The 24,389-nt window shown below is 42.4% G+C and overlaps 2 protein-coding genes across 2 annotated transcripts; one reads left to right on the top strand and one right to left on the bottom strand.

The window, feature by feature from the left end:
• Positions 1-320: 320 nt before the first annotated feature.
• On the bottom strand, positions 321-7,063 carry LOC146222258 (cellular tumor antigen p53-like). The gene is made up of 11 exons (XM_084691626.1): positions 6,816-7,063; positions 5,894-6,045; positions 5,736-5,775; positions 5,392-5,592; positions 2,704-2,890; positions 2,446-2,558; positions 2,111-2,220; positions 1,872-1,999; positions 1,676-1,761; positions 1,488-1,591; positions 321-1,382 (listed from the first exon to the last, which is right to left on the bottom strand). The coding sequence occupies exons 2-11, from the start codon at positions 5,956-5,958 to the stop codon at positions 1,307-1,309; spliced, it is 1,110 nt and encodes a 369-aa protein (XP_084547752.1). The 5' UTR covers positions 5,959-6,045; positions 6,816-7,063; the 3' UTR covers positions 321-1,306.
• A 3,436-nt stretch (positions 7,064-10,499) lies between these two features.
• Positions 10,500-23,744, top strand: LOC146222257 (solute carrier family 2, facilitated glucose transporter member 4-like). Its single transcript, XM_084691632.1, has 11 exons — positions 10,500-10,822; positions 12,891-12,986; positions 15,105-15,265; positions 16,404-16,528; positions 16,966-17,081; positions 17,284-17,446; positions 17,932-18,119; positions 20,538-20,642; positions 21,682-21,783; positions 22,052-22,255; positions 22,454-23,744. The coding sequence occupies exons 1-11, from the start codon at positions 10,790-10,792 to the stop codon at positions 22,673-22,675; spliced, it is 1,515 nt and encodes a 504-aa protein (XP_084547758.1). The 5' UTR covers positions 10,500-10,789; the 3' UTR covers positions 22,676-23,744.
• The last annotated feature ends 645 nt before the right edge of the window (positions 23,745-24,389 follow it).

The raw sequence follows: 24,389 nt of genomic DNA, 5'->3' as shown, positions 1-24,389 counted from the left end.
TAAAGTCTATGAGGATGTTAAAAATGGTAAACATTCAAAACAGGTGAAGAGAACTCAGGTAGCCTACAGTACCCGTTATCAGAAATGACATGGGAATTCAGCTGTTTTGCATTACTACTCACAAGCAGAGTATTGATAGAGGCAGGCTGACACAATGAGCACGGTCCCTACATGCAAAACTAAAGGTTGTTGCAAACCAAGTATTTTCATCATAATTTTGGAACTACCAAGATATTGTACATTACCCAAGTAGCAGTAAACCAGTAAAATGGTCTCACACCTGGCTTCAAAGCTTAACATGAAACAGACAAGAGGCAAACTTTTTATGAAAATGTATTTTATTGAAACTCTCTGAAACAGGGCTCTCAAGTCTCACACGTTCGCCGTGCTCTCATGCAACCCTCCCCCCGTCGCTGGTAATTTTTGTACCCAAACGTTGACAAGTATGTAATCATGTGGGGCGGTCAGATGGCTGAGCGTTTAGGAAGTCGGGCTATTAATCAGAAGGTTGTTGGTTCAATTCCCGGCCGTGCAAAATGACGCTGTGTCCTTGGGCTTCACTTCACCCTACTTGCCGAAGGGAGAATGTCCCTGTACTTACTGTAAGTCACTCTGGATAAGAGCTAAATGACTAAATGTAAATATAATGTAATCTCCCGTCAAACTTTGGGTGAAATTTACATTTACCAGATGTTCTTATCCAGAGCGACTTACAGTAAGTACAGGGACATTCCCCCCTTTGACACGGCCAGGAATCAAACCAGTAACCTTGTGATTTATAGCCCAATTCCCTAACCGCTCAGCCATCTGACCCCCATAACCTGACAGCCCTATCCTGCAATGTATTTTTCCATAAAAAAGAAAGCATTCTGCATTAGCACCGAGTTCCAACAAGATAATCAAGCAACATTTCATACTCATTACAGCAGAAAATACATATGATAGCATACATGGTAATGCATTTTTAGCGAGAGGGAGATTATACAAAAAACATGAAATTGTATAAAACAGCTGAATAAAAGGAATTAAAAAAAAAATGGTACAAAGAGGATGATCAATCAAAACGTGGCAGTGGTTAGTTTTAGATTTTTTTTTAAAAAAAATTAAATGTGAAGAAAACAAAACTCTTTAGGGGAACTGGCCAATGAGAGCTGTCAGCATATTAGTTGGTCATTTGTGGGTACGAAACTGATGGGCCAAATCATTAAACTAACCTAAAGTGCTAGTGAACAAACTTATCTCTAAGTGGGTAGCATTTAGCTCCAGCTGTCACAATGTACCCACACACAACATGCGGCTTCTGTGACTACTCAGAGCTGTCCTTCAGTAGCAGTCGCTTGCCACTCTTTGGCTCCAACATCTCGAGTTTAGCCGTCTTCTGACTGTTTAAGGAGATGTTGGGGTTAATTGGGAGCCCATTTGCAGTCTGCAGTCAGACAAACAGGTAGCTTGAATTTCACCCCAAATGCCTCCAGAGGCTTATTTACCTTTTCAGCTTGACTTTCTCAACATCAGCTGCTGGCATACGGTCCATCAGTTCCAGTCCATCGTTGACCTTTTTCAGCCACTCATAGCGCTCTCTTCCACGAACCTGGAAGGGTGAGTCCGTTGAATAGAAGTTCAAACTGAACAGCGTAACTTTTGAATTCTTTGGTAGTTGCCACATTGTACTTACGCGGAGGACAAAGACATCGTCATCTTCGGAACCAGAGTTGGTGCTCTTGACTTTTTTGGCCTCTGTAGCAGGTGATGGCTGGCTCTCTGAGGAGAGAGAAGACAACATGAGGACAGAGGACACCAACGGGGGGGGTATCTTCCACAAAAAGAGGAAGGGAGACTGCAAGGTAGGATAGGATATCATGCTGCTTTACTTCTCTTGGTTCCGGGCGTTTTGGTGCCGTGCTGGGGCTTGTTGGCGTTCACCTCCTCCGTCTTGCGGTCGCGTCCGGGGCAGGCGCAAATGCGGACCTCGAAACAGCGGCGCCCGAGAACTTGGCCCCTTAAGGTGACAGGAGAGATGAAGACCCATTATATAACACACACACACAGATGTACAATCAAATAAGGATCTCACAGAAAAAACACAAAAGCGAGTAAAGGAGGGACTCACTCAGGTGTCTCCAGGGTCAGGATGGTCAGGATGGGCCGACGGTTCATCCCACCCATGCAGCTGCTGTTGCACATGTAGTTAAGCAGCAGGGTGGTCACCTCAGAGCCCAGCTGCGAATAAACAGTCAAACAAACCCTTGGAAAATAGACAGTGCATAACTAAATAGTCGCCTTGCTTACGTGGCACCAAGCGTTGTTCTTGTTGTTCCAAAAAAATGCTTTGATTACTGCTCGGATCTTAAAAAGGTACAGATCGACTGGGTTGGCTACACCGCAGCATGTCGAGCAGTTCTTTTCCTGAGCTACAGCAGGAGTGGGCGGGGGGTGGGCACACACCTGGGGGGGTTCGTACAGCACTGTGACGCTCTGTCTCCCGGTGTGTTCATCCTCCACGTACTGAGCCTGCTGGTTCCCCTCCACTCGGATTAGGTGACTGCGGTGGGACACGCCTGAGGGGGTGACAGGAAGAGTTGGGACTCAGTTCTTCCCCCCTGTATACGACCTGTACAAGGCTTTTTGTGTTCTCTCTCTCTCTCTCTCTCTCTCACATACATACACACACACACACACACACACACACACACTCCTTCCCACCTTCGTTGTTCTCGGCCACCTTCTGGTGGTGGGGGCAGCGGCGGACCACCTCGGCCACATGCTCCGCCTTCTTGTAGACGGCGGTGGCCCGGAGGATAGCTCCCTGGGGGGGCTCCACAGCCACCAGCACCTCGATGGGACAAGTCTTGGCCAGCTGGCAGTACAGTTTATTCAGTTGCTGGGAGAACTGGGAGGAGGGGAGATGGGGGGAAAAGGAAAAATGAGTGAAGATTTGGCATTAGGACATTGGACGTGCATTTCCTCTGAATGAGGCCAAGAGGTAGGTTTGAATAAGCAAGTGATCAAGTAAGTTCGATGAGCACGGCGCGAAGAACGCTGTGCTCAAATGACAGCATTTGCATTGGGCTGAGACAGTGCATCTCCAACTTCTGAAAAAGTTGTAATCACACTCTATACTCAGTCTAGCAGTCAGTCTTTTGAAACACTTTAATTACATTTGTATCTCATACCGTTCTTTTGATTGTGCGTGTTGCATTTTAACCCTGTTCTTGCTGGAAGAAAAAAAGAGTTCCTGTGTGAGGAACATGCCCCGTCTTGTCTGACCCATGCATTACAACCAGCCTGCAACTCTCTCTTAGACCAATGACTGACTAGCAGGGGGCGTTGGTTTGTTGATAGCGCAACCTAACATGAATCCACATAGGCCTATCCTAGTGTGCTGACCAGTAAGGCATTGGGGTAAACCTTTGCACAATTGGCCGTTTTTAATCTGACTTCAAATCATCTAAACTTGCCTTTTTAGCAAATCGTCACAATGAAATGAAGGCGACATGAATGCAACTGAATGGAATATCCTTTGTCATCGGTAAGGTACAACATTTTATCAAAATTAAATAGGATGAGAGACATTTAAGCCTAGGGTGAAATATTTAAAAATCCTATCATTTATTCTGAGGTTGACATAGACTATATTTGATCAATTAAATTGAAAATCCATATTTAGAGTTATATTTGTATATAACGTTTTTTGTATATTCATTTTCGGTAACTTGTCCCCTAAAATGGACAAATAAGTTCACGGAGAACGACCAAATGCGTCACAAAACCATTTTGTTCACAACAGTTTGGACCACCAGTTTGGACCACCAGTTTGGACCACCATTGGTTCAGGAAGCCGAGGTAATGGCTCATGCTGCTGACTGACAGACAGTTGAGAAGGAGTGAAGCACATTTATTATGTTGCCAGAATAAATATAAATCGCCATGATACACTTTATTCCCTTTTTCGTGTCCTTTTTGGGGATAATTTGAGGTTAAACTTAATAACTTGAGTAATTTCTATATATGTATATTTACAACTGGGTGAAACTGATAGGAAACATCATGGGCTAGGCAATCACATCTCTCCAGGCTTCTGGGATAGTGATAAGGAAAGTAATTACTAAGTCATACAACTAATAAGTTCTGCAAATTGGTTCCCTTTTCAGTATACGTAAGGATTTCAGAGCTGATCATATTTTGCCATTACAGTTTTCTATGCTGTTTGTACGCCTGGTTCACTTTGAATTTAGAGAGAATCCCCCCTATTTTGGTATAGTTTGCTGCACACCCAATGTTTAGTTACAGATATTGCTGTCCAATAATTAAAATATTTAATCGTGATTAATCATATGTCATAGTTAACTCGCGATTGATTACAATTAATCACATTTTTATCTACACCAAATGTCCCTTGATTTATTTTAGTCCCGTAATTTTTTCTCAATTTAATGCTCTTATAAACATGGAAAAGTGTAACGGATTGCTTGTGTTGCAAATGTTGTTATTAATTTTTTTTTATTGAAAACAACTTCGCAATTGCCTGGCTTTGACGAGGGGCGGAAAATTCTCATCAGCTGTGTTCTTGGCCATCAAGTGGTATTTCAGACTGCTATGATAGCTCAGTTCACAATGACAAAACACACAGATCACTTTGGTTTTGTCAATGGAACCATTTTTTTAAAACTTTTTAAAAGTAAACTTTCCATTCAAAATCTTATTGGCATCCATTTTGGCATCTCGCACTCGCCATCCACTCAAAACGTAACGTTAGCCTCCTACTCTTTAGCCGGCTTGCAAGCCGAAAACAAGTTTGTGCCTGTTGCGTTTCCGGTCTAGCTAAATCCGATGTGGTGTTGTAGTTTTTTTTAAAGTCAGGTAGTTGTTGCAACAGCACGTGAAAAAAAACTACAAAATTTGCTGGGCCAAAAGGAACGTTAATCTCGCAATAAAAAAATGTATGCCATTCAAATGGTTTGCGTTAACGCCATTATTAATAACGCGTTTAACTGACAACGCTAGTTACAGAACATTGTAGGGCCTATTCTTTATATCAGAATGAAAGCTCATGGTTAGGGATGTCAACAACTAATCACAGATATCTTAAACTGGTTATGCATGTCAGCCAATACGTTAATTTGCATACACACTTCGTTAGTGGCTTTGCTGTCAAGCAGCAGTCTGAGGTTATACAAAAAATATAAATAAAATAAGTGCACTACACAAAACTCAGTGTGATACCAATGTTAATTGTGTGATGCTAGTATGTGCTACCAATCAGTGTGGTAGAGGGTGAGGGATTGCAAGGGCTAGTTTGGCACCTCGAGTCTGAGTATGTTATGCCATCAAGAGATACTGTAACCAAACGCATTGAAAACCACCAAGTGAATCTACATCCCCTGTACTTACAGTGGAAGTGACAGACTTGGCAATGCCGGAATCCTGGAAGCTCAGTTGGAAGCTGTGCTGGCCTGGGTGGTCGACAGTGGACAGCACGGTGGAGGTCGGGGGTGGCACGTTGTCCACGGGTGACCCCGAGAACTCCTGGGTGCTAGGCAGCTCAAAGAGGCGTTCGTCAAAACCCTCATGGAGAGCATCATCAGGTATGAGCTGGAGGGTGGGAAAACATCACTCACCTTCTTTTGAAATGTAGCTTTAGGCCTCTAAAAGTTTAAATCAGCCATTTTTTTTTATCAGGGCGATGACAGTTATGAAAGGCAACCTCTTTATTGGCCTATATGGTCCTAACTTACCGTAGCGTTAAATTCTTCCCAGTTTCTGGTGGGAGTTGGACTGTCAGTAGTCAGAGGACGTTGTGTAAGAGACGTACAAAAAGATAGAAAAAAATGTAAGTCTTTGTTTCATCTCATAGGTATTTACTTTACCAGGCCAAATGATTGTCTCAACGTACATGTTCTCCCACAGCTTCTGAAAGGAGCCTTGGCTCAGGGCAAGGTTGTCCAACAGCTCTTCCATCTGGTGTCCCCCGTTAATTCTCTCAGCTGCTCGCCCGGTAATTTTAGGTGGTGTTGAAGGAGGCTGGAGACAGGAAGACGACAGGGTCTGTGAGGAAGAATTGAGTAAAATAGAAGTGAATTGATGATTTAGACAAACACTTTCACTGTTGCGAGATGGGTGGGAACGTGAAGGTAGGTGAGGCAGAAAGGAATGGGAAAAAAACATTTAAGAACTACGACTTGGAATGCATCTATAACAGGGCAGTGACTGAAGCAGGAATTCAGGGTGGTTTAAAGTAAAGAAATAAGGTGAATCAAAAGAAAGTAAAAAGAACAATGATGGTGACTCACTTATATAACTCCTTGGTTAGAGGCTAACCAAAGACCATTGGATCTGAACTTCTACCTTATTCATACACACCTTTTTTGGTTGTTGTTGAATTTTTATAATAAATAGCAAGGCTGGCTGATGCACTTAAACCTTGTACTAGTTGAGTTCTTGTACTTGTTGAAGAGGCAAGTTAATGTTAATGTAAAACTAAACACATAGCTACATTAGCTAGAGCTAGCTAGGCTAACTACCATAATTTCTTCTTTCCGTTAAACCTAAGGCTTAAACAAACATGCAATCATTTTGGGCGACGTGAGTGACTGATATCAAGTTAGACAATTACATGCGTTAACGATGGATAAGCCTAAACGTGATTGTGGCTAATTAACTAGCACTACTCAGTGTAGCCAGCAAACTAGGTTGCAGCTAGCTAGCTATCTAGCTTGACTCGACGTCGATTATGCGTTTGTTTTAGTATGTCTCATGCAATGTGCGAAAAGAGTGCAAACTTTTCAGTTCATGACAAAAAAACACTGAACATATACCTCGCCTCCTGTAGAGTAATGTTGTGTAAGTCTTTAGGTTGCACCCTTTCTAACAAAGATAAAAATCGACCAGTCGTTCGTGGTCACTTGCAATCTGCGGAAACAATATTTTGATGCAAGCAGCTCCACGTTTCGGGGATTTCCCGAAAAACCTGAATGGGGAAGGTTTAACTCCTGGACCGGCCACCAATCACAGACAACATAAGGCATATGTATGTTTTCAAATGGAATAGCGCCATATGCAATATATGAAACTGGGTCGTTCCTTAAAGCGAGCTCACCCATGAAGACAGGCTTATTTTGGTTAGTCTGGCATTTTTTTTTTCTTTTTTTTTTTTTTTCGTTTTTAACATTTAACTAGTTGGTTCAAACTCAGATTTGTCAAATATTCTGGGAAATTATTAGCATAACCGGTTTGGTGTAGACTATGGCTACTGCCACGCTGTCTGAGTTGTTGCTTAAACAAGACACAGTTCACCCAAAAATAAAAAATAAACGTTTTTCCTCTTGCTTGCTTGCTTTTTTTTTTTTTCTTTGTCTTATAGGATATTGGCCGTAGGCCAGCTAGACATAGGGCCTACCTCCTCTCGAAAATTATGGCATTTGGCTTTGTGGTTTTCAAAACGCTCAAAAATTCATTTGAAAAAAAAAGACATTGCTGACAAATGTCACTTTCCAGAAATGATGACCCGGTTACTCAAGATAATACATGTGGTTTTGCTAAGTTTCATAAGGAACCTTTTCTTTCTGCCAGTGATCCAATGATAGCCTACTGGGCTTCGGTAAAGTTGAATCTGTAAATGTCATGCCGACTTTACCGAACTTTATTTTTACCATTGACTTCTGGCGTGCTGCAATACTTTTTTACTTTATTAACAACAACCAGTCTCCGTGAAAAATCTACTTCACAATTAATCTTTTTAAAATAAAGTATCGAGGCTACAATGATAAATGATAGGCTATATTATATAGGCTAAATGATATAGACCGGTCGTGTCGGTGTATTAAATAAAAACAGAAGCCCTAGGGGTGTACGAAGTAGGCTACTGTGAGATGTACGCTACTAAACATCTAAATAGTACAAACAGAGCAGAAGGTTTCACCCATAGTCAATGGGCAGGTGAAGGTGTGCGGAGCCCTGGTGCCTTAGGACAAGCCCTGACTATTTCATTCCGGCACTGTTCACCAGTCATGTGAAAGGCAAGAAACTGGCCATGGTCAACGTGATTGTTGTTGATGGAACTAGCAGTGGAGGTTCTCGAGACCATTTCAACTACAATAAACATCATTGTTGTCATAGTTTTCTTCACTACATCACAGGCATTAACAGGCAAAATTGCCTACCATGTTTATGATTATTCAGACTCTTCATTTAGGAGAGGGGGAGGGGGGGGGGGGGCACAAGGGTGTCCAAGCTTGTTGTCACAGAGGCACTGCTCCCAACCCCCACACTAGAGCTGCCCTTGCTGACTAGCTGCTCTTCAGTGTATGTCAGATTCAAAAATGGCTTGTCTGTCTGAATATCTGTTCCCACAATTCTACACCCTCCCATTATCATGTTGGATGAACAAATACATAAGGTCTAAATGGATAGAAATATAACCTATTAATTTAAGCCTTTTCTCCCCCCAAAATTTGTAATTCCTCACTCGTTTATTTATTTGCATTCATTGATGCATGTATTAATGCATGCAATTGTGCATTTTTAGTTTTGCATGTTGTGTACATTTATTCATGTGTTTATTGATATGGCAGGTTGCTCCATACCTGTATCCTTATTTTAAATAGCATCCGTTCTTTTCCCACAAATCATGTTACTGTAACAATATTAAGAACTAGTTGGCCCCTCAGGCAAATACACACACACACCCACAAACACACCGTCATGCATAGTCATTACCAAGGAACAGTATTTACATCGCCTGACTTGCTAGGTCACTTGAGTCACTATTAGAGGGCAGTCACATGTTCTCATCTGTGAGGTGGTGTGACTTTGGTTTAGATATCTGATTGTCGATCTCAGTTTTGAGACAAACACAAATGACATTTGCACGTTGAGTTTCAAAGTTAACAAAGGCTGAGTTTTAGGGTATAAAGGAAAGCCTGCATACTGGCTTGCATGTAAATGCTAACTTAACTATGTATGTGTATATAATACTTGTATGATACATCTTACAGTTCTTGGTACACCTCCCCCTATGTCTGTATTTATAGTTAAAAAATATATAATCTTATATTTGTATATTGTATTTTATATAGGTAACCTGTTATTATTTTTATTTTTTACTTTTAACTACATGCTCTTATTGTTCTTCCCTTTGGGACTTATTTGGTTTCCACAATGTATGGTTCATGTTTGGCTACCGGCAATGTTTGGGGCTATCTCGTTGTTATGATCAGTGACCTATGCATTTTTGTAAAAACTCTCTTGGAAGTCGCTTTGGATAAAAGCGTCTACTAAATGCATAAATGTAAATGTAATACTACTGCTGTGTAGACATGTCTGGGAGCTTGAGTTTTAGTAAAAAAAAAAAAAAAAAAAAAAAGGTTTTTGCCTAATTCACAATTTGTTCTTCTCTCATGAAAGCATATGTTTCTCTTTTAAATACATTTTTAAATAACTCTCTTATCTATCTGGCCTTGGATGTTCACATGCTCTGCTGGTTTGGGGGGCTCCAGCCCACTGTTCTCTGGGTATAGAGTTTCTCTCCATTTAGTGTGGGCCACACACATGACTGTGACTGGGGCCCTGGCTTTGAGAGAGGGTGTCAGGTTCTGTTTCTCAATCCACGCATCAGATCAGAGTGGGATGGAGCGGTAGAGAGTGGCATGAGATGAAAAGGTTGATTCAAAGCGGGAGGGGGTGAGTAGGCCTTGGACTGAGTTAAACAGCAGTCATTTTCCATTAGCTATTTCATAGGCTCTGTTGTACCTCCCAACCAACGCCCCCCAACTCCCTAATCCATGCCTCTAGACACACCTACTTGCTGTCCCCAATTTCCACCTCTCTAGCACCAGCCTGAGTGATATGTTCCAAATTTAGGCTCCACCTGTTGCCTGGGGAAGGATTAATATTTTGTGTGAAATAGGGGAGGGTTTGTGGATGGGGTGATCTGGCGGTGTACTGGCTGGGTGCATGGCCCCTTTGGCATGTGATTGAAAATAGCCTGGTGGATTCACAGCAGCTAAAATGGCAGACAATAGGAAACATAGAGGCACAGACAAGTCTGTTCTGGCTGTACAGCACAAGAGTCAGAACCTCAGATCAGTGCTGGTGGACAGTGGCTTCAGTATATTTCAGGCCAAGCCTTTGCACGGGACTCAGGACTGTTTCCGTTACTGGCAACAAAACAAAAATATATTTTGTATAAATATACGTTGATTGACAATGAAATAGACTGTAATAGACAATGCTGAATTTTATGGGTTTTTTTACAATAAAAAATACCCTCAAGATACAGTTTTCCAACTCCATCTCCAAAAGGCCGTGATTGAAAGGAGGTCAAAGAACTCACTGGTGTGGTGATTTCAACAGTCTGTATACAGTTGACACACTTGTCTTCGGGCAATGGTGGATAAGGTCAAGAAAGCTTTCTGCTTGCGTCTTTCCGCAAAAGACGACCTCTGTCACAGGCTCTCAAGAGTAGTGACGGCTAAACCTCCCTCCAGTACCCCTTACAACCCCTCCCTCCTTTAGAAAAGACCAAGAGTTGTGAGAGAGACTGTGGCCATGGCATTCTATTACAGTTGTACGGACGCACCACAAACTTCATAGAAGACAGGATCCAGTGAATGAGACGCATTAACACTTGCGCCTAATTTCTTCTCTTTATCGTGGATTTTTACTTTTTTGGATCACTTTAATTCCACACGTGCGTGGATTCTTCGGGTCTACAAAGGGATTTCACGCGGTTGGGACTGCGCGAACGCGAGATACGACTGAACGGCTACTATCGGTACCTCAGCCTGTAGCCATGCCAGTTGGGTTTCAGCAACTTGGAGGGGAGGTAATGTCAAATTTCATTTTTGAAAATTTAGTTATTTCAAAACGGGTATTGTAGATCTAAATGAACGATATTATTAAATCCATCGTCATTGCTCAATGCACGCTCAACCGATGGACCCATCCTATAGGCGCAGATATACTGTGATTGCCTCAAAGCATGACAGGGGTTTTAACGTAGGTGTCGTATTCATTCATTCATTATCAGAAAAAAAACATTTACACGTTTTTATTAACACCTTTGATAAACAACACAAACTATAGCTAAACTTTGCTGCATTAGGTTTATAGGCATTTCGGCTGCACCAGAATAGAAACGAATGAGCATTTTTTTCGTTTTCAAAAGTAGGCTAATGAGCGAAATGTGAATTGTGAAACTTTGTTTGTCCTCAGTGGTGACCTTGACGAGAAAGACCTTTCGATTAGCTATGCTACTAGGTCTGGGTCAGGTTGAATTAGGGTGGGTGAGTGTGTGCAGTTCAATGGGTTTACATCACAGCTGCCATGAACATGACCACCTCTCAAATCCTCAAATCCTCACCCCTCTCACGTCATATTGGCATTATGGCAGTTCCTCAGGTCCGTGATAAGGAAAGGACTCTGGTGTGTAAAGCTGTAACAGTATTACAGAGCACTAGACATTGCCATAACTCTCAGCAACTTGCTGATGACAAAATCTGATAACGTGTCAAAGTTAAATAAAAGCTGAAAAGGGTATTTTGTCTTGACTTCACAGAAGCATTCTTCAAATTCTTCCATATGGTTACATATTGAGTAGTGAGGGGTTGTGGGGCATGTATTCTATGAAGTGAATTAGAGCAAGGCATTCTAGCTTTATGTGGGTATCTCTCATACATGGGCTACACACACACGCACACGTACACACACACACATACACGTACACACACACACAGTCAAAGACACACACACACCCTTGTATTGGTTTATTTATTTTGGTGGATAAGAAAGCACAGCTTGTCTGGAGACAACACTGCAAGGTCATGTTGCTAATACACAGGCACGCCCAACCCATTCCCTTCACAAGGTACCTAATACAAAAATGCTGCACATTGTTTGAGTAAGTCACAATTCATGTCGTACTATTGAGAAATTGCTAACTCCGTCTAGTATCCCGCACACATTTTCTGGGAAAACACATTTCAAATTGCATTTAGTAATGGCACAACATGCGAAATGAGTGAAAGTGCACCGGTTTATGTCCCCTGTACAGATATTATTCACGCTTGTAGGTTGTGAAAGGTTCTTGAGCCAGTCAGGCTCAACTCTCTGTTGGCAGTGTTGAACATAAACTGATGTCAACAGAAGGGTGGTTTCTCCTCAAACGCCTGTCAGTCAGCGTGGAGACAGGTGTGTGTGGCCCATGGGGAATGGGGGGGGGGGGGGGTTAAAGTCCATGCACCAATCACACGATACACAGTTAAGTCTTGCCCACCACTGAATAGATTATTTCTCATTAATAATATAAATATACATAGTGCATATTAGAGAGACTGTATGAGGGTCCGTGTTTGTGTGTGGTGTCCTTTTTATCTTGAAGAGACAGTTCACTCCAAAGTCATTTTTTTCCCTCTGTTTTGGTGTGAGTTGTGAAACAATAATGGAACTAGATGGCACTCAGCTTGTGGTGGTCAAATTGGCTAAAAATAAATGTGAGACTATCAGAGGATTATTTTTTATTTAGGGGATGAACTGCTCAAGGACCACATTGCCTTGCAATCTTGGCCCTCCAGGGTGAGATGTGAAATAAAGGTGTAATGTATGGTAAACAGGGGCATAGGTTTTATTAGACATGAGTGGGACATCCCACCACTTTTTGAGAACACCAAATCTGTCCAACCACTTTTTATTAAGAAAATTAGCTCAATTACATTTAACGGCCTCATCCTCAGTTGTTAAGCTGTCCCACCCCATTTGAAAACAAACCTCCGCTTCTGATGTTAAATGTTTCTAAAAACCTACTATCTTTAACTCCTTGTGCTGTTTTGTGTTTGTGCTTGTTATCACCATGGTTTCAACATGTGTTCTCATGTGTGCCTTGTGTCCTGATTCAGACGGTGACTGGAACCCTCGCTCTCTCAGTGTTCACCGCTGTGCTCGGATCCCTGCAGTTTGGCTACAACATTGGCGTCATCAATGCCCCTCAGAAGGTAGTACATCTAGCATTAACAGATCACACTCAATTTGTTTTAGATGTAGGAATGTCTTTTGAGACTTTTTGTTCCAGACCAATGTGAAGGTGACTCGGCTAAGCTGATTAGGATGTGTGATATTGCTCTGATGAGGCACGTGAGGGAAGACAGTAATATGACATTCAACCAGATGTCCCTGGTTGGTTCCGGACCGGCTAAGTCCATTCTCATTGTTGCAGCTGTTACAGACCATCATCGTCTGTGTGTGTATACCCAGAGTACCTCATTACAGACAGATAGAGCTTAAAGAGAAACCTGGAATATGGGGTTAGGGTTAGTCATGTTCTAATTGTGAATGATAATTGGTCATTCAACGAATGATCTGCCATTTATTTACCCCCAAAAAGCATTGAAAGGGTTTTAGTGGTTTGATAAATTGGCTGGAGCAAGAGGAGGAGGGAGAAAGAGCCAAAAGTGGAAAGGAAAAAGAGTGAGAGACACAGAGATGAGGGGAGAGACTGAGTGGCGAAGAGGATGGGTAAGGAGAGAAAGAGACAGCATGCATCCAGCACACTATAGCTGAGAGTGGGATGTAACGAGGGAGTATCTGAGAAATGTCAACACGGGGGTGTGTGTGGCACATCATGCAGCATGCGGAAGCCCGGTGCCCCGCCAACCCCCCTTACCCCTCCCCCACCCCCCATTCCCCCTCTCCTTCTTGGACCATCACTACCCCATGTCACCTCCCCCCACCCCCCCCCCCCTAGCCCACCATCCCAGCAAGCTTTCACACATGTGTACCTATTTGTATCCCCCCCCACCCCACACACACACACCCACACACACACCCCCACACACACACTTTACCATTCCTCCATCTCGGGTGACCCGGCACAGCTGAGAGTTGCAACCCGAGGCAGCGGTCTGTGACTGCCGCTTTGGTGTCATGGGAAAAGAGGGGCTATTTCTGTCTCCTTTAAAGGGGGTTGTTGGGGAGCCACGCTCATATGGTTCGCCGAGGGTTCACGTTGTGACACAGACAAGGGGGGGGGGGGACTAGGTGTCTTTTTCGGAAGGGACACACATCATGGTGCACGTACGCTAGATTAGAGGGGCTCGAATACTGTGAATGCGGTTCCGGTCCCTTCAGCGTGAACCCTAGTTCTGGTTGAAGTTTTGCTTGTGTGTAGGATAGCCATCGTGCTGTATGGTGACACCTTAAACAACCAAATTATCTATCTGGCCTTTTGCACTTATAACAAAGGGATTGTCTATGGCTAAGTATGGCATTGATTTTCTGCCACTTGTTTCATTTCATTCAGATAAAAAATATTACGTTTATTAAGCAAAAATGGGAAGAACTTCTGTGTTTATCGATTTGTTCTCAATGAGACCGAGTAAGGGAAATCAAAGGGGATGGTCACTTTAAGGACAGTGAGTCAGACATAATCAGTCAGCAGCGTCACAAGTCAGGTGAGCAGACATACGAGACATCACAACTTCCCAGCCTATGTAGGCATGTGACCTGCCGTCATTATAGCGTGTCAAGTCTTTCAACTCTCACACTATGCACACCAGGCCAAAACCTTGACCCTCCATGACAGAAATGATGTACTGGCCTAGGTCTCTTCCTGACCGCACCATGTCTGACGTCCATTGCTGAGGGGTATTCTAGTACAGGGCTTTGTGGGTGTGTAGAGGACCATCGTTATAAAACCAATTGGCAGGAAACTCTTGTGCTTGAGTTTGTCGGTAGCTGAAGTGTGAACTGTTTCTGTGTTACATTGTGTTAGGCTTACAGACCCCATACTAAGAGGCATTGGTGTTGATTTGATATAAGTAGCTTCTGTAATGTAGACATTATAATTAAATATAACTATTTCAAAATGCAATATTAAAGTCATCTTAGATTCGGTTTCTCCGCTTTCCAATTTTGCTTCAGCACATTGAATAATCAACATGAGAGTTGTAGTGTACATTTAAAGCCCATGTGGTAATTTTACATCATGATTATGTCGTGTTTACAGTTTGTTCTTATTTAGCTTGGCATCATTTCCTATGTCCTGCTTTTGCTTTGCTGTACTCTCCTGTGCATGGTCTCTCCTTGACCTCCCTCTCTCCCTCTCGCCCCGTCAGATCATTGAGCAGGACTACAATGCCACGTGGCACCATCGGTACGGGGAGCCCATCCCCCTGGGAATGCTCACCTCGCTCTGGTCCCTGTCTGTGGCCATCTTCTCCATAGGAGGCATGCTCTCCTCCTTCTGCGTGGGCGTCATCTCAGAGTGGCTGGGCAGGTAGGGACAAAGCACAGAGAGAGGACACACACGCACACACACGCTCAGACACACAAGCGTGCGTACGCAACATGCTGCAACCGTACGCAAATCACACGATGAAAGGTATCTGAGAGACATCCGAGCCTGTTCAGTACTGCATGTAAATCCTTGTTTTCACTGTAAATTCGAGGCAGTACCCTGACAGTTGACTGCCGAGGAACTGTCAATCAGAATCATTGCTACTTCCAGCCCCTTGTAATAGGCTGTATCACACCCCCCTCTTTTCTGTCAGATGGCTGAGCGGTTAGGGAATCAGGCTATTAATCAGAAGGTTGCCGGTTCAATTTGTGGCCATGCAAAATGACGTTGTGTCCTTGGGCAAGGCACTTCACCCTACTTGCCTCGGGGGAATGACCCTGTACTTACGCTCTGGATAAGAGCGTCTGCTAAATGACTAAATGTAAATATAAATGTCATTGGTTAGTGCCTTTCATCCAGTCTGTCTGTCAGGAAGTGCATCTACGGTTATGTTGTCCAGTTTCCAGCTGTGAAACTAGCTAGTACGCAAAATGGATTATAGCCCAGAGACTTGGACTATTGAAAGGGGATCTCAGAAGAGATGAGTGGATTGGGGAAAAGTGAGGAGTAAGTGGGTGGGCTGTGTTGGGTGTGTGTTGCGTGCGTGTACACGCTGTGCGTGTGTGTATCTGCATGGGCTACCACAGTTGAGTTCTCTATCTGATCTCTCTCCCTGATCATACCTAACCCTCATGCAAATCCATACCTGCTTTACATGCTTTAATGTTATCAGATTTGGGTCAGTCTGAAATGTTGAAATATATTTTTCATAATCAACTTCACTTCATAAACACCGTTTTAGTGGAGGCATGCCTTTTTTGTAGCCTAATCAGTTATTCATATTTCTTGTGCCCATCCGTAGCATGTCAGCTTTGACAAAGTATGTATTTGAGTAAAACATGCTTCTTATTTCTATTCTTTATCAGAAGTTGAAAACCCACAACTTAGTCTGCATACTGATGAAATCCTGCCATCTAGAGGCTGCCTCCAACTTCTAAATACTCTTTAAGAGTGCTTACCTTTGTGCAGACTAATGGTCTTCTATGTTGAAAAAACTGGTTTCTTTGTGTTTTGTCAGGAGGAAAGCCATGTTGATCAACAACTTGTTTGCATTCATTGGCGGAGGCCTGATGGGGATGTCCAAGATCAGTCGGTCATTTGAGATGATGATCCTTGGCCGGTTTGTCATTGGGATGTACTGTGGTGAGAAACTGGTAGACTTGATGCTTATATGGAGAAAGATATATGACTGTTCACTCTGATGAAGGAATCAGAGAGAAAGTTTATATATAATATATTTATGATAGGAACAACGATAAAAAATTCAAATTAGCACAACAGCTGCATTTGTTTTGTATACGTTTTAGAAGTATTTTAGAAGTCTCATGTGTTTCTATTTGATTTATATGATATCTTATTTCATAATCAATATCATACATCATTGTATATGATCACTACAATATTTATGTTTTGGGATTATTATAGGCCTACCCCTAATTAAAAGCTGGGCAGAATATTAATAGAAAATAGTAGAATTCCATTACAAATGCAAGTTACAGTACACAAGCATTTTGCCCAAACAAGTCTATCTGAATATGATACTTAATACTAGTTTCTGTTCCTTGTCTTTTTATACTCAGGATTGGCTTCAGGGCTGACACCCATGTATGTGGGTGAGATTGCACCCACCAGTCTCCGAGGGGCACTGGGCACCCTGCACCAGCTGGCTATCGTCACAGGCATACTCCTAGCGCAGGTAGGATTCTGGACATACGTGTGAACTCTTCAAAAAGAAGCACCAGGCACAGCGTTCCGGAAGGGTTAAATAGGTTTCGGAACTAGAAAACATTACTTACCGGAACACACATTTATAATTACAGTAAATATGCACTCTACAGTGTAGATGGTTCGTTCACCCATCCCCTTCCTTAATTGTCCGTCTCTCCTTCCCCTGGTAGATCCTTGGTCTGGAGTCTCTATTGGGTAGCGAGGAGCTCTGGCCGGTGTTGCTGGGGATCACCGTTATCCCCACCGTCCTGCAGATGGTGTTGCTGCCCTTCTGCCCAGAGAGCCCTCGGTTCCTCTACATCATCCGCTGCCAGGAGCACCACGCCAAGAGTGGTGAGAGAGGAGATGTCTCAAACGTGTCCCAATACTCTGTAATGGCCTCCTTTTCTGTCTCTCTTATGAGTCAATAAGCTTAGAGGACCCTTAGACATTTCACGGAAGACGTCCCTAAACATTGAGATGTGCACCAGAGATAAGCTATTAATGAGCTTTGTGTACTCTCTCTCTCTCTCTGTCTCTCTCTCTCTCTCTCTCTGTCTCTCTCTCTCTGTCTCTCTCTCTCTCTCTCTCTCTCTCTCTCTCTCTCTCTCTCTCTCTCTCTCTCTCTCTCTCTCTCTCTCTCTCTCTCTCTCTCTCTCTCTCTCTCTCTCTCTCTCTCTCTCTCTCTCTCTCTCTCTCTCTCTCTCTCTCTCTCTCTCTCTCTCTCTCTCTCTCTCTCTCTCTCTCTCTCTCTCTCTCTCTCTCTCTCTCTCTCTCTCTCTCTCTCTCTCTCTCTCTCTCTGTCTCTCTCTCTGTCATATATATACTCATATGCCCAGGTCTGAGGAGGTTGACGGGGAGACAGGATGTAGGGGACATGTTGGCGGAGATGAAGGAGGAGAAGAGGAGGATGGACATGGAGAGGAAGGTGTCCATCCCGGAGCTGTTCCGATCTCCGTTTTACAGACAGCCTATAATCATAGCTATCGTTCTTCAGCTCTCCCAGCAGCTATCTGGAGTAAACGCTGTGAGTCGAGCATGCGCACGTGGGGGTGTCTGTGCATGTGTGGGTGTATGTGTCTCTGGGTGTACAGTTTGTGATTTTTTATACCGTTTTTCTCCATTGCTTTGGCTCAATTCTTGAAACTGAAATTACATTCTCAAAGCTCCACGTGCATTTTGCAAAATGCCTATATGGTTCAGCACAACTACATAGATTACATTCAAAAGGTCATATCTCACCCAAAACAGTTACCTCATGCTTCAAAACCAAATCATTTTCTCATAAAAATAGCCAGTGCCCCCAAAATGAAAAGTTCCTTCTCGATTGCTTTGGCTCATCTCTCGAGAAAAAAGAGAACATTCTCAAACCTTTAAATACATTTGCTAAAATAACCCAGATGGTTCCGCAAAACACCATGGAACACCTGCAAAGGGTCATCTCTTTCCTAAAACAGACAATTTATCAGTCAAAACTAAATCCTTTTCTCATCCAAATAGTCAGTGCCCCCAAAAGGAAAAGTCCCTTTGGCATTGTGTAAACACTGCAGGTCAAAATGTTTAGATGTTTTGTCAGTATGGCAGTGGACCTTAGAAATATCCCTCATGTGCACTGTGCTATAGTTTCTGTTGTAGATGTTTTCTTTCCAGAATACAATGTGTCTCAATCTACATTTACATGTATTCATTTAGCAGATTCCTCTATCCAAAGCGACCTCCAAGAGAGCTCTACAAGAGTGCATAGGTCACTGACCACAACAACGCAATAGCCCCAAACATTGCGGTTAGCCAAAACATGAAGCATACATTGTGAAAAACCCAAATAAGTTCAAAAGGGAAGAACCATAAGAGCATGTAGCTAAATAAGTTACAACTAAACAACATGAACCTCGAAAGTGCAAGAGTGTACCTGTAGAAAAGCAAGCAACAATACTGTAATGTATGGTTCATGTTTTGGCTAACCACAATGTTATCTCGTTGTTTAGGATCATTGACCTATGCACTTTTGTAAAGCTCTCTCTTGGAAGTCACTTTGGATAAAAGCTAAATGAATACATGTAAAATGTAAATGTGTATCAAACAGAAAAAAGATTACAGTAATTCAAAAGTAGCCTACAAGGTTTCACATCACATATTGCACTTACACTGCCATGGAAATTGTTACTGTAATTGCCATACATCATGGTTACTGTAACAGGAAATGTGTACAGCACAATATACTGTCATACAATAAGCACACAACTAACATGTACAACCTGCACTAGTAGTATGAGTAACCACAGTAAGTTTCATGCAAGTGACACTTTCCTAGTCAGAGTTAGCAGGGGGTGCATTACAGTAAGCCAGGCATGAAATGCACCTCCTCTATTGTCTGTTCTGTATATCCCAGCATCAAATGATTCCTATTGTACACTGAATGGACTAGTATGAGTAACCACGGTACTTTTCAGGCATGTGACCCCTTCCTAGTCAGAGTTGCAGAGGGTGCATTTCATGGCAAGAAGGAAACACATACAGTAAGAAAGTAAAGCAAAGCTGGAGTTTCACTAGTTTTCGTCCTCACTCTCCTGCTCATCTTTGACAAATGTAAGGAAGTGAGGCCCTACCAAACCCCTCTCACGTAGAGGGATAAGATTGGAGTGCAGGCCGTCCAAGAACACAAGGAGCGTCTGGATATTGTATGGACCAAGACTGGGAATGTGGGTGACTAGCCTACACAATTCTCTGAAATGGCAGCAAAAACAGTGATGTTGTCCCCAAGCTGGCCTGGGACAAGCTCTATATATTTGATGGAAGCATTTATACTGCTGCATTGCTCCTGTCAGCTAACTAAACTTACTGTGTGATTGGTGATTGGATGTGTCCCCTTGTTTTGTAAAGTTATACTTGCACCTGACAATGACTGTAAGCAGATGATCCAAGAGATCCATATTACAGTATATACTATCATGTTTTTCATGGTAGTATGTGCCTGAAAGATTTTGACAGTGGAGTGAACTATTGTGCAGGTGATGATGTACACAAGGAAATGATGCCAATATGTTTTGCAGAGAACAACCACTTGACTGAGAAACAACAGTCAGTTTAGACCAGCAAGATATTTTCAATTGATAGTTGGCCTAATTGAAGGCAATTATACCTAACCATTTCAAAGATGTGCTAAATCATTTGAAATGTGTGCAAACTGTAGGCAATTGCACTTGTCATTTAGAAGGATGTGCCAATACAATTGCAATTTGATTAAAGGAATGAAAAATTCCAATCTGTTGTGAACAACTGCCCAGCGGTTTGGAGGTTTGCACGTGTTGTTATGAGAATGTCATTTCTGTTTCATGAAATGAGCCAAGCCGATGGAGAAAAACTGTAATTCAATTCCAGGGCAAACCATGGTATATGTTTGGATCGTTAAGTTGGTTCATCTTATTTCTTCATCTCCTCCTACCAGATATTCTACTACTCCACCAGCATTTTCCAGAAGGCAGGGGTCCAAAGCCCTGTCTACGCCACCATAGGAGCCGGAGTGGTCAACTGTGCCTTTACCGTGGTCTCGGTAGGTTCTCTAGTCACAACCACAACCCCATCCTCTCCTGTTTAACAATGCTATCAGAGTGTAAACAAGATTTTGCTGTGGATTGACCCAACCTATCATTTCTCTAATAGCTATCCATAGAAATAAGCGAGATATGACTTGTTGAGTAGAGAAGTTTAAATCCCAAGTTATCCATGGTGTGTCCCAGTGTGTGTATTTGTAAATAAGAAGGGGTGGAAGTACTTTTTGTTTTGAAAAGTTCTTGTCTGGTCAAGTAATACTGTTACCCTTATCACAATGCTAAACAAACTGAACTATGAAATTATTCCATCCTAATTTATCTGTTTACTATGACTCTATGAAAGCCCTGAAAGCCAAACGGAAATGTTTTGTGGGGGGAGGAGAGACAAAAAGATTGTCGTAATTGGTTGTCTGAACAAGATAGTATCTCGAACAAACAACTTAATTAATATGTTGATAACAACCATGGAAGTTCACCCATGCTGTTAGCTTTTTTAACTGCCAAGCTCAAATTAATTTTGGTCAAATAATGCACAAAATTAAGTTAATGTTCTGACATGCAAAATCCATATGTTTTAAAATGTGTATTCCCAGGTGGTAGAGTTACAATGGGGTGAGTCTGTACTGACTAGCAATAATTATATATGGAATCCAAAAAGTTACATTTCCCAAACACACAATGACACACAGATATTGATCTCTTGTAGTGTTCTCATCAGCTAATCAGATAAGTCCACTTCTGGAAGTTTAACCAGGGTGGCACATACAATGCTTTAATTGAATAAAATTCCCTCTTTGCCTCATTCTGCTTACCAACATACTGATCTGTTTGATTATTTGACACAAACATTTTAAAGCTAGTTTGCATGAGTGAACTTCCTTGGTTAAGTTCAACCAATTAAGTTGCTAGAATGCTTTTCCCCTTCCCATTGACTCTTAGGACATAGAAAGAAGTGAATGAATAATGACAATGGGGAGCTCTTATTGGACTACGACTGATCTCTAAACTTTTGTCGTCCTCCATTCATCCAATCAACAGCTCTTCCTGGTGGAGAGGACAGGCCGCAGGACACTGCACATGCTCGGTCTGTCCGGGATGTGCATGTGTGCCATCATCATGACGATGGCCCTCGCCTTATTGGTCAGTCCCACATAAACATAAAAAACGTGTGCTATGGTTCAGCTACAACGACAGCAAAATAATGTACTTATGTGCTTCTGTATTACCTTAGCTGCACATTGTAGGCACAAACAACTAATTAAAGAAAGTCAATTTTCTTAAATAATCAATATTAAGTCACCTGCTTGTGTCAGCCTCTTGCCTTTATCCCACCCAAAAATGTCAACACCAAACATTTCTAGTTGTTTCTATAAGACGACAATGAACCCTTTAATCTTGTCCCTTGCAGGACAGGGTTCCCTGGATGAGCTACATCAGCATGTTGGCCATCTTTGGCTTTGTGGGCTTCTTTGAAGTGGGTCCTGGTCCGATCCCCTGGTTCTTCGTCGCCGAGCTCTTCTCCCAGGGCCCCAGACCTGCTGCTATGGCTGTGGCCGGATTCTCCAACTGGACCGCCAACTTTATTATCGGCATGGGCTTCCAATACATCGCTGTGAGTGTTTGGATCTATGTTGTTTTATTCGTTATTTCTACTTACTTTCAACCAACTTTGAAAGGTTAGAAAAGGATAAATAGTAGTTGATTATAGCCTTGTTGAGCTTAACTGGTAAGCAGATGTCATAAATGATTTAGAAGTGAACCTTATCCTTACCGTGAACCTCTTTCTCCTAATTTCTTTGTTTCTCCTCAGGACGTTTGCGGCCCGTACGTGTTCCTGATTTTCGCAGTGCTCATCCTCTTCTTCATCCTCTTCACTTTCTTCCGGGTGCCAGAGACGCGGGGCAAGACGTTTGACCAAATCGCTGCCAATTTCCAGCAGCACTCTGCGACCATGATGGACATGGACCTGGACCTGGGCCTGGATAAGCCTTGCACCGAGCTGGACTACCTTGGGGATGGCACTCTGAACTAAGGGTGGGGGGCCTGAGGAGGGAAGGAAGGCTGGGCGCCGTAGAAATTAAGTTGGGTATAGTCTCTAGGGGTGGACAGTCCTTTGGGCCTGATTCCAACCCATTGCTGTGTATTTGGAGAGTTGATGAGAATATGCAAATACTTTGGAATCAGGCCCTTGTATGATCATGGGTGAAATAGGGAAATGACTAAATGGGGAGGGCATTCCTGGAACTCAACTTACTAGAATCAGTTTCAGGGAAAAGGTTATACAACTTTGGAACAGAACTGCAACAACTTAACACAGCCACAGGAGAGAACGAGTTGGAGGCTTGTTACCAAGTTTGGGTGACAGATTCTGATTACCATAGCAACCCATAATGGGTCATAGTGGGCTGTAAAAAATGTTTCAGATTTTTTAAGGCATAAATCAAATGGTTTTTAAATGCAGGTTGAGGTTGGGATATTATTCTGTGATATTTCACACAGATATTATATATAGAGCAATGCTGGAGACTGTTTTGAATGCACTTTATCTACAAAGATGTCAGGCTTTCAGAGATGGAGAAAACTAGTTACAGAAGGGAAATAAGGTTAACCAACTATACATTAGTAACTAGTTAAGTGGTTTTGACAAACACATGTATGATTTGTTTCTGACATTTCATGATGCGTATTGCACAGCCTACAGAAATGTTACTGTGAGAAGTGATAATGATGTACAGTACTTAATGTTTATAGTGTTCTGGTTTGAGTGAAACAAAGGAAAACTAATGGTTTGAGGGTCTACAAATATTCAAACTTTACCCACTCCAAAAGGAGGATGCCTTTCATTTATTGTGACAGGGCCCTGGTGACAGGTATTTGAAGTGGTACTACTGCAAGAGATTGAAGTTTTTTTTTTTTTTTTTTTTTTTACCGTCTCTGCAATATGTCTGAAAGTACTATGCATGCAGTTAGAGATTTTGGATGTACTGGTGTGATTGTGTCTTGAAGACTTGTATTGAGATATTGTACAAAGGACACCAGTATTTTGTAAAATGTGTGAATATTGATACTGTGTTCAATGAAGTAACAGATTGTTGACGAATCCCACTTGATTGTCTTTTTACTCAAATATCAACAGCCCAAATTATGAAGATGCTATCAAAGGATTACTAAATATATTCAAGTAGATATGTCGACACCCCTATTACTTCAGGCATCATATGTGTCGCACCCAAATGTGGGGTACAGTGCCATACAGGTAAATAACTATATATATAATAAGTTTATAATAAATTGTAGGTAAGGAATATTAACCTGACTCGCCAGATGGTTTGTTACAGTTGGAAAAGGACAATTTCAAAATATACTTGGCAAGCGATGAACCATCTGTCTATCACAGGCCAACTTAAACCACCCCTGTAACTGCCAGTTCCTTATTTAGGATGCAAATTGGTCCAAACCACTTGCTCAGGCACAAGAAGTTACATTTACATTTATTCATTTAGCAGACGCTCCTAAATACAAGGACATTCTCGCCAAAGCTAGTAGGGTGAAGTGCCCAAGGACACTCATTTTGCATGGCCGGGATATGAACCAGCAACCTTTTAATTAATAGCCCGACTCCCTAACCGCTCAGCCATCTGACCCCCGTGAAATTTGGCAAGATGGATTGTCACATGGTCCTTATCGTGATGCCAGCTGTCTTGCAAAATTAAAGGTATACCGCAAGTGGAATAAAACGAGTGAGT

Source organism: Hypomesus nipponensis, chromosome 25 (genome assembly GCF_054491055.1).
Source record: "Hypomesus nipponensis isolate SF chromosome 25, ASM5449105v1, whole genome shotgun sequence".
NCBI lineage: Eukaryota > Metazoa > Chordata > Actinopteri > Osmeriformes > Osmeridae > Hypomesus > Hypomesus nipponensis.
Note: the sequence above shows the minus strand (reverse complement) of the source record. Positions and strands in the feature narration are given on the sequence as shown.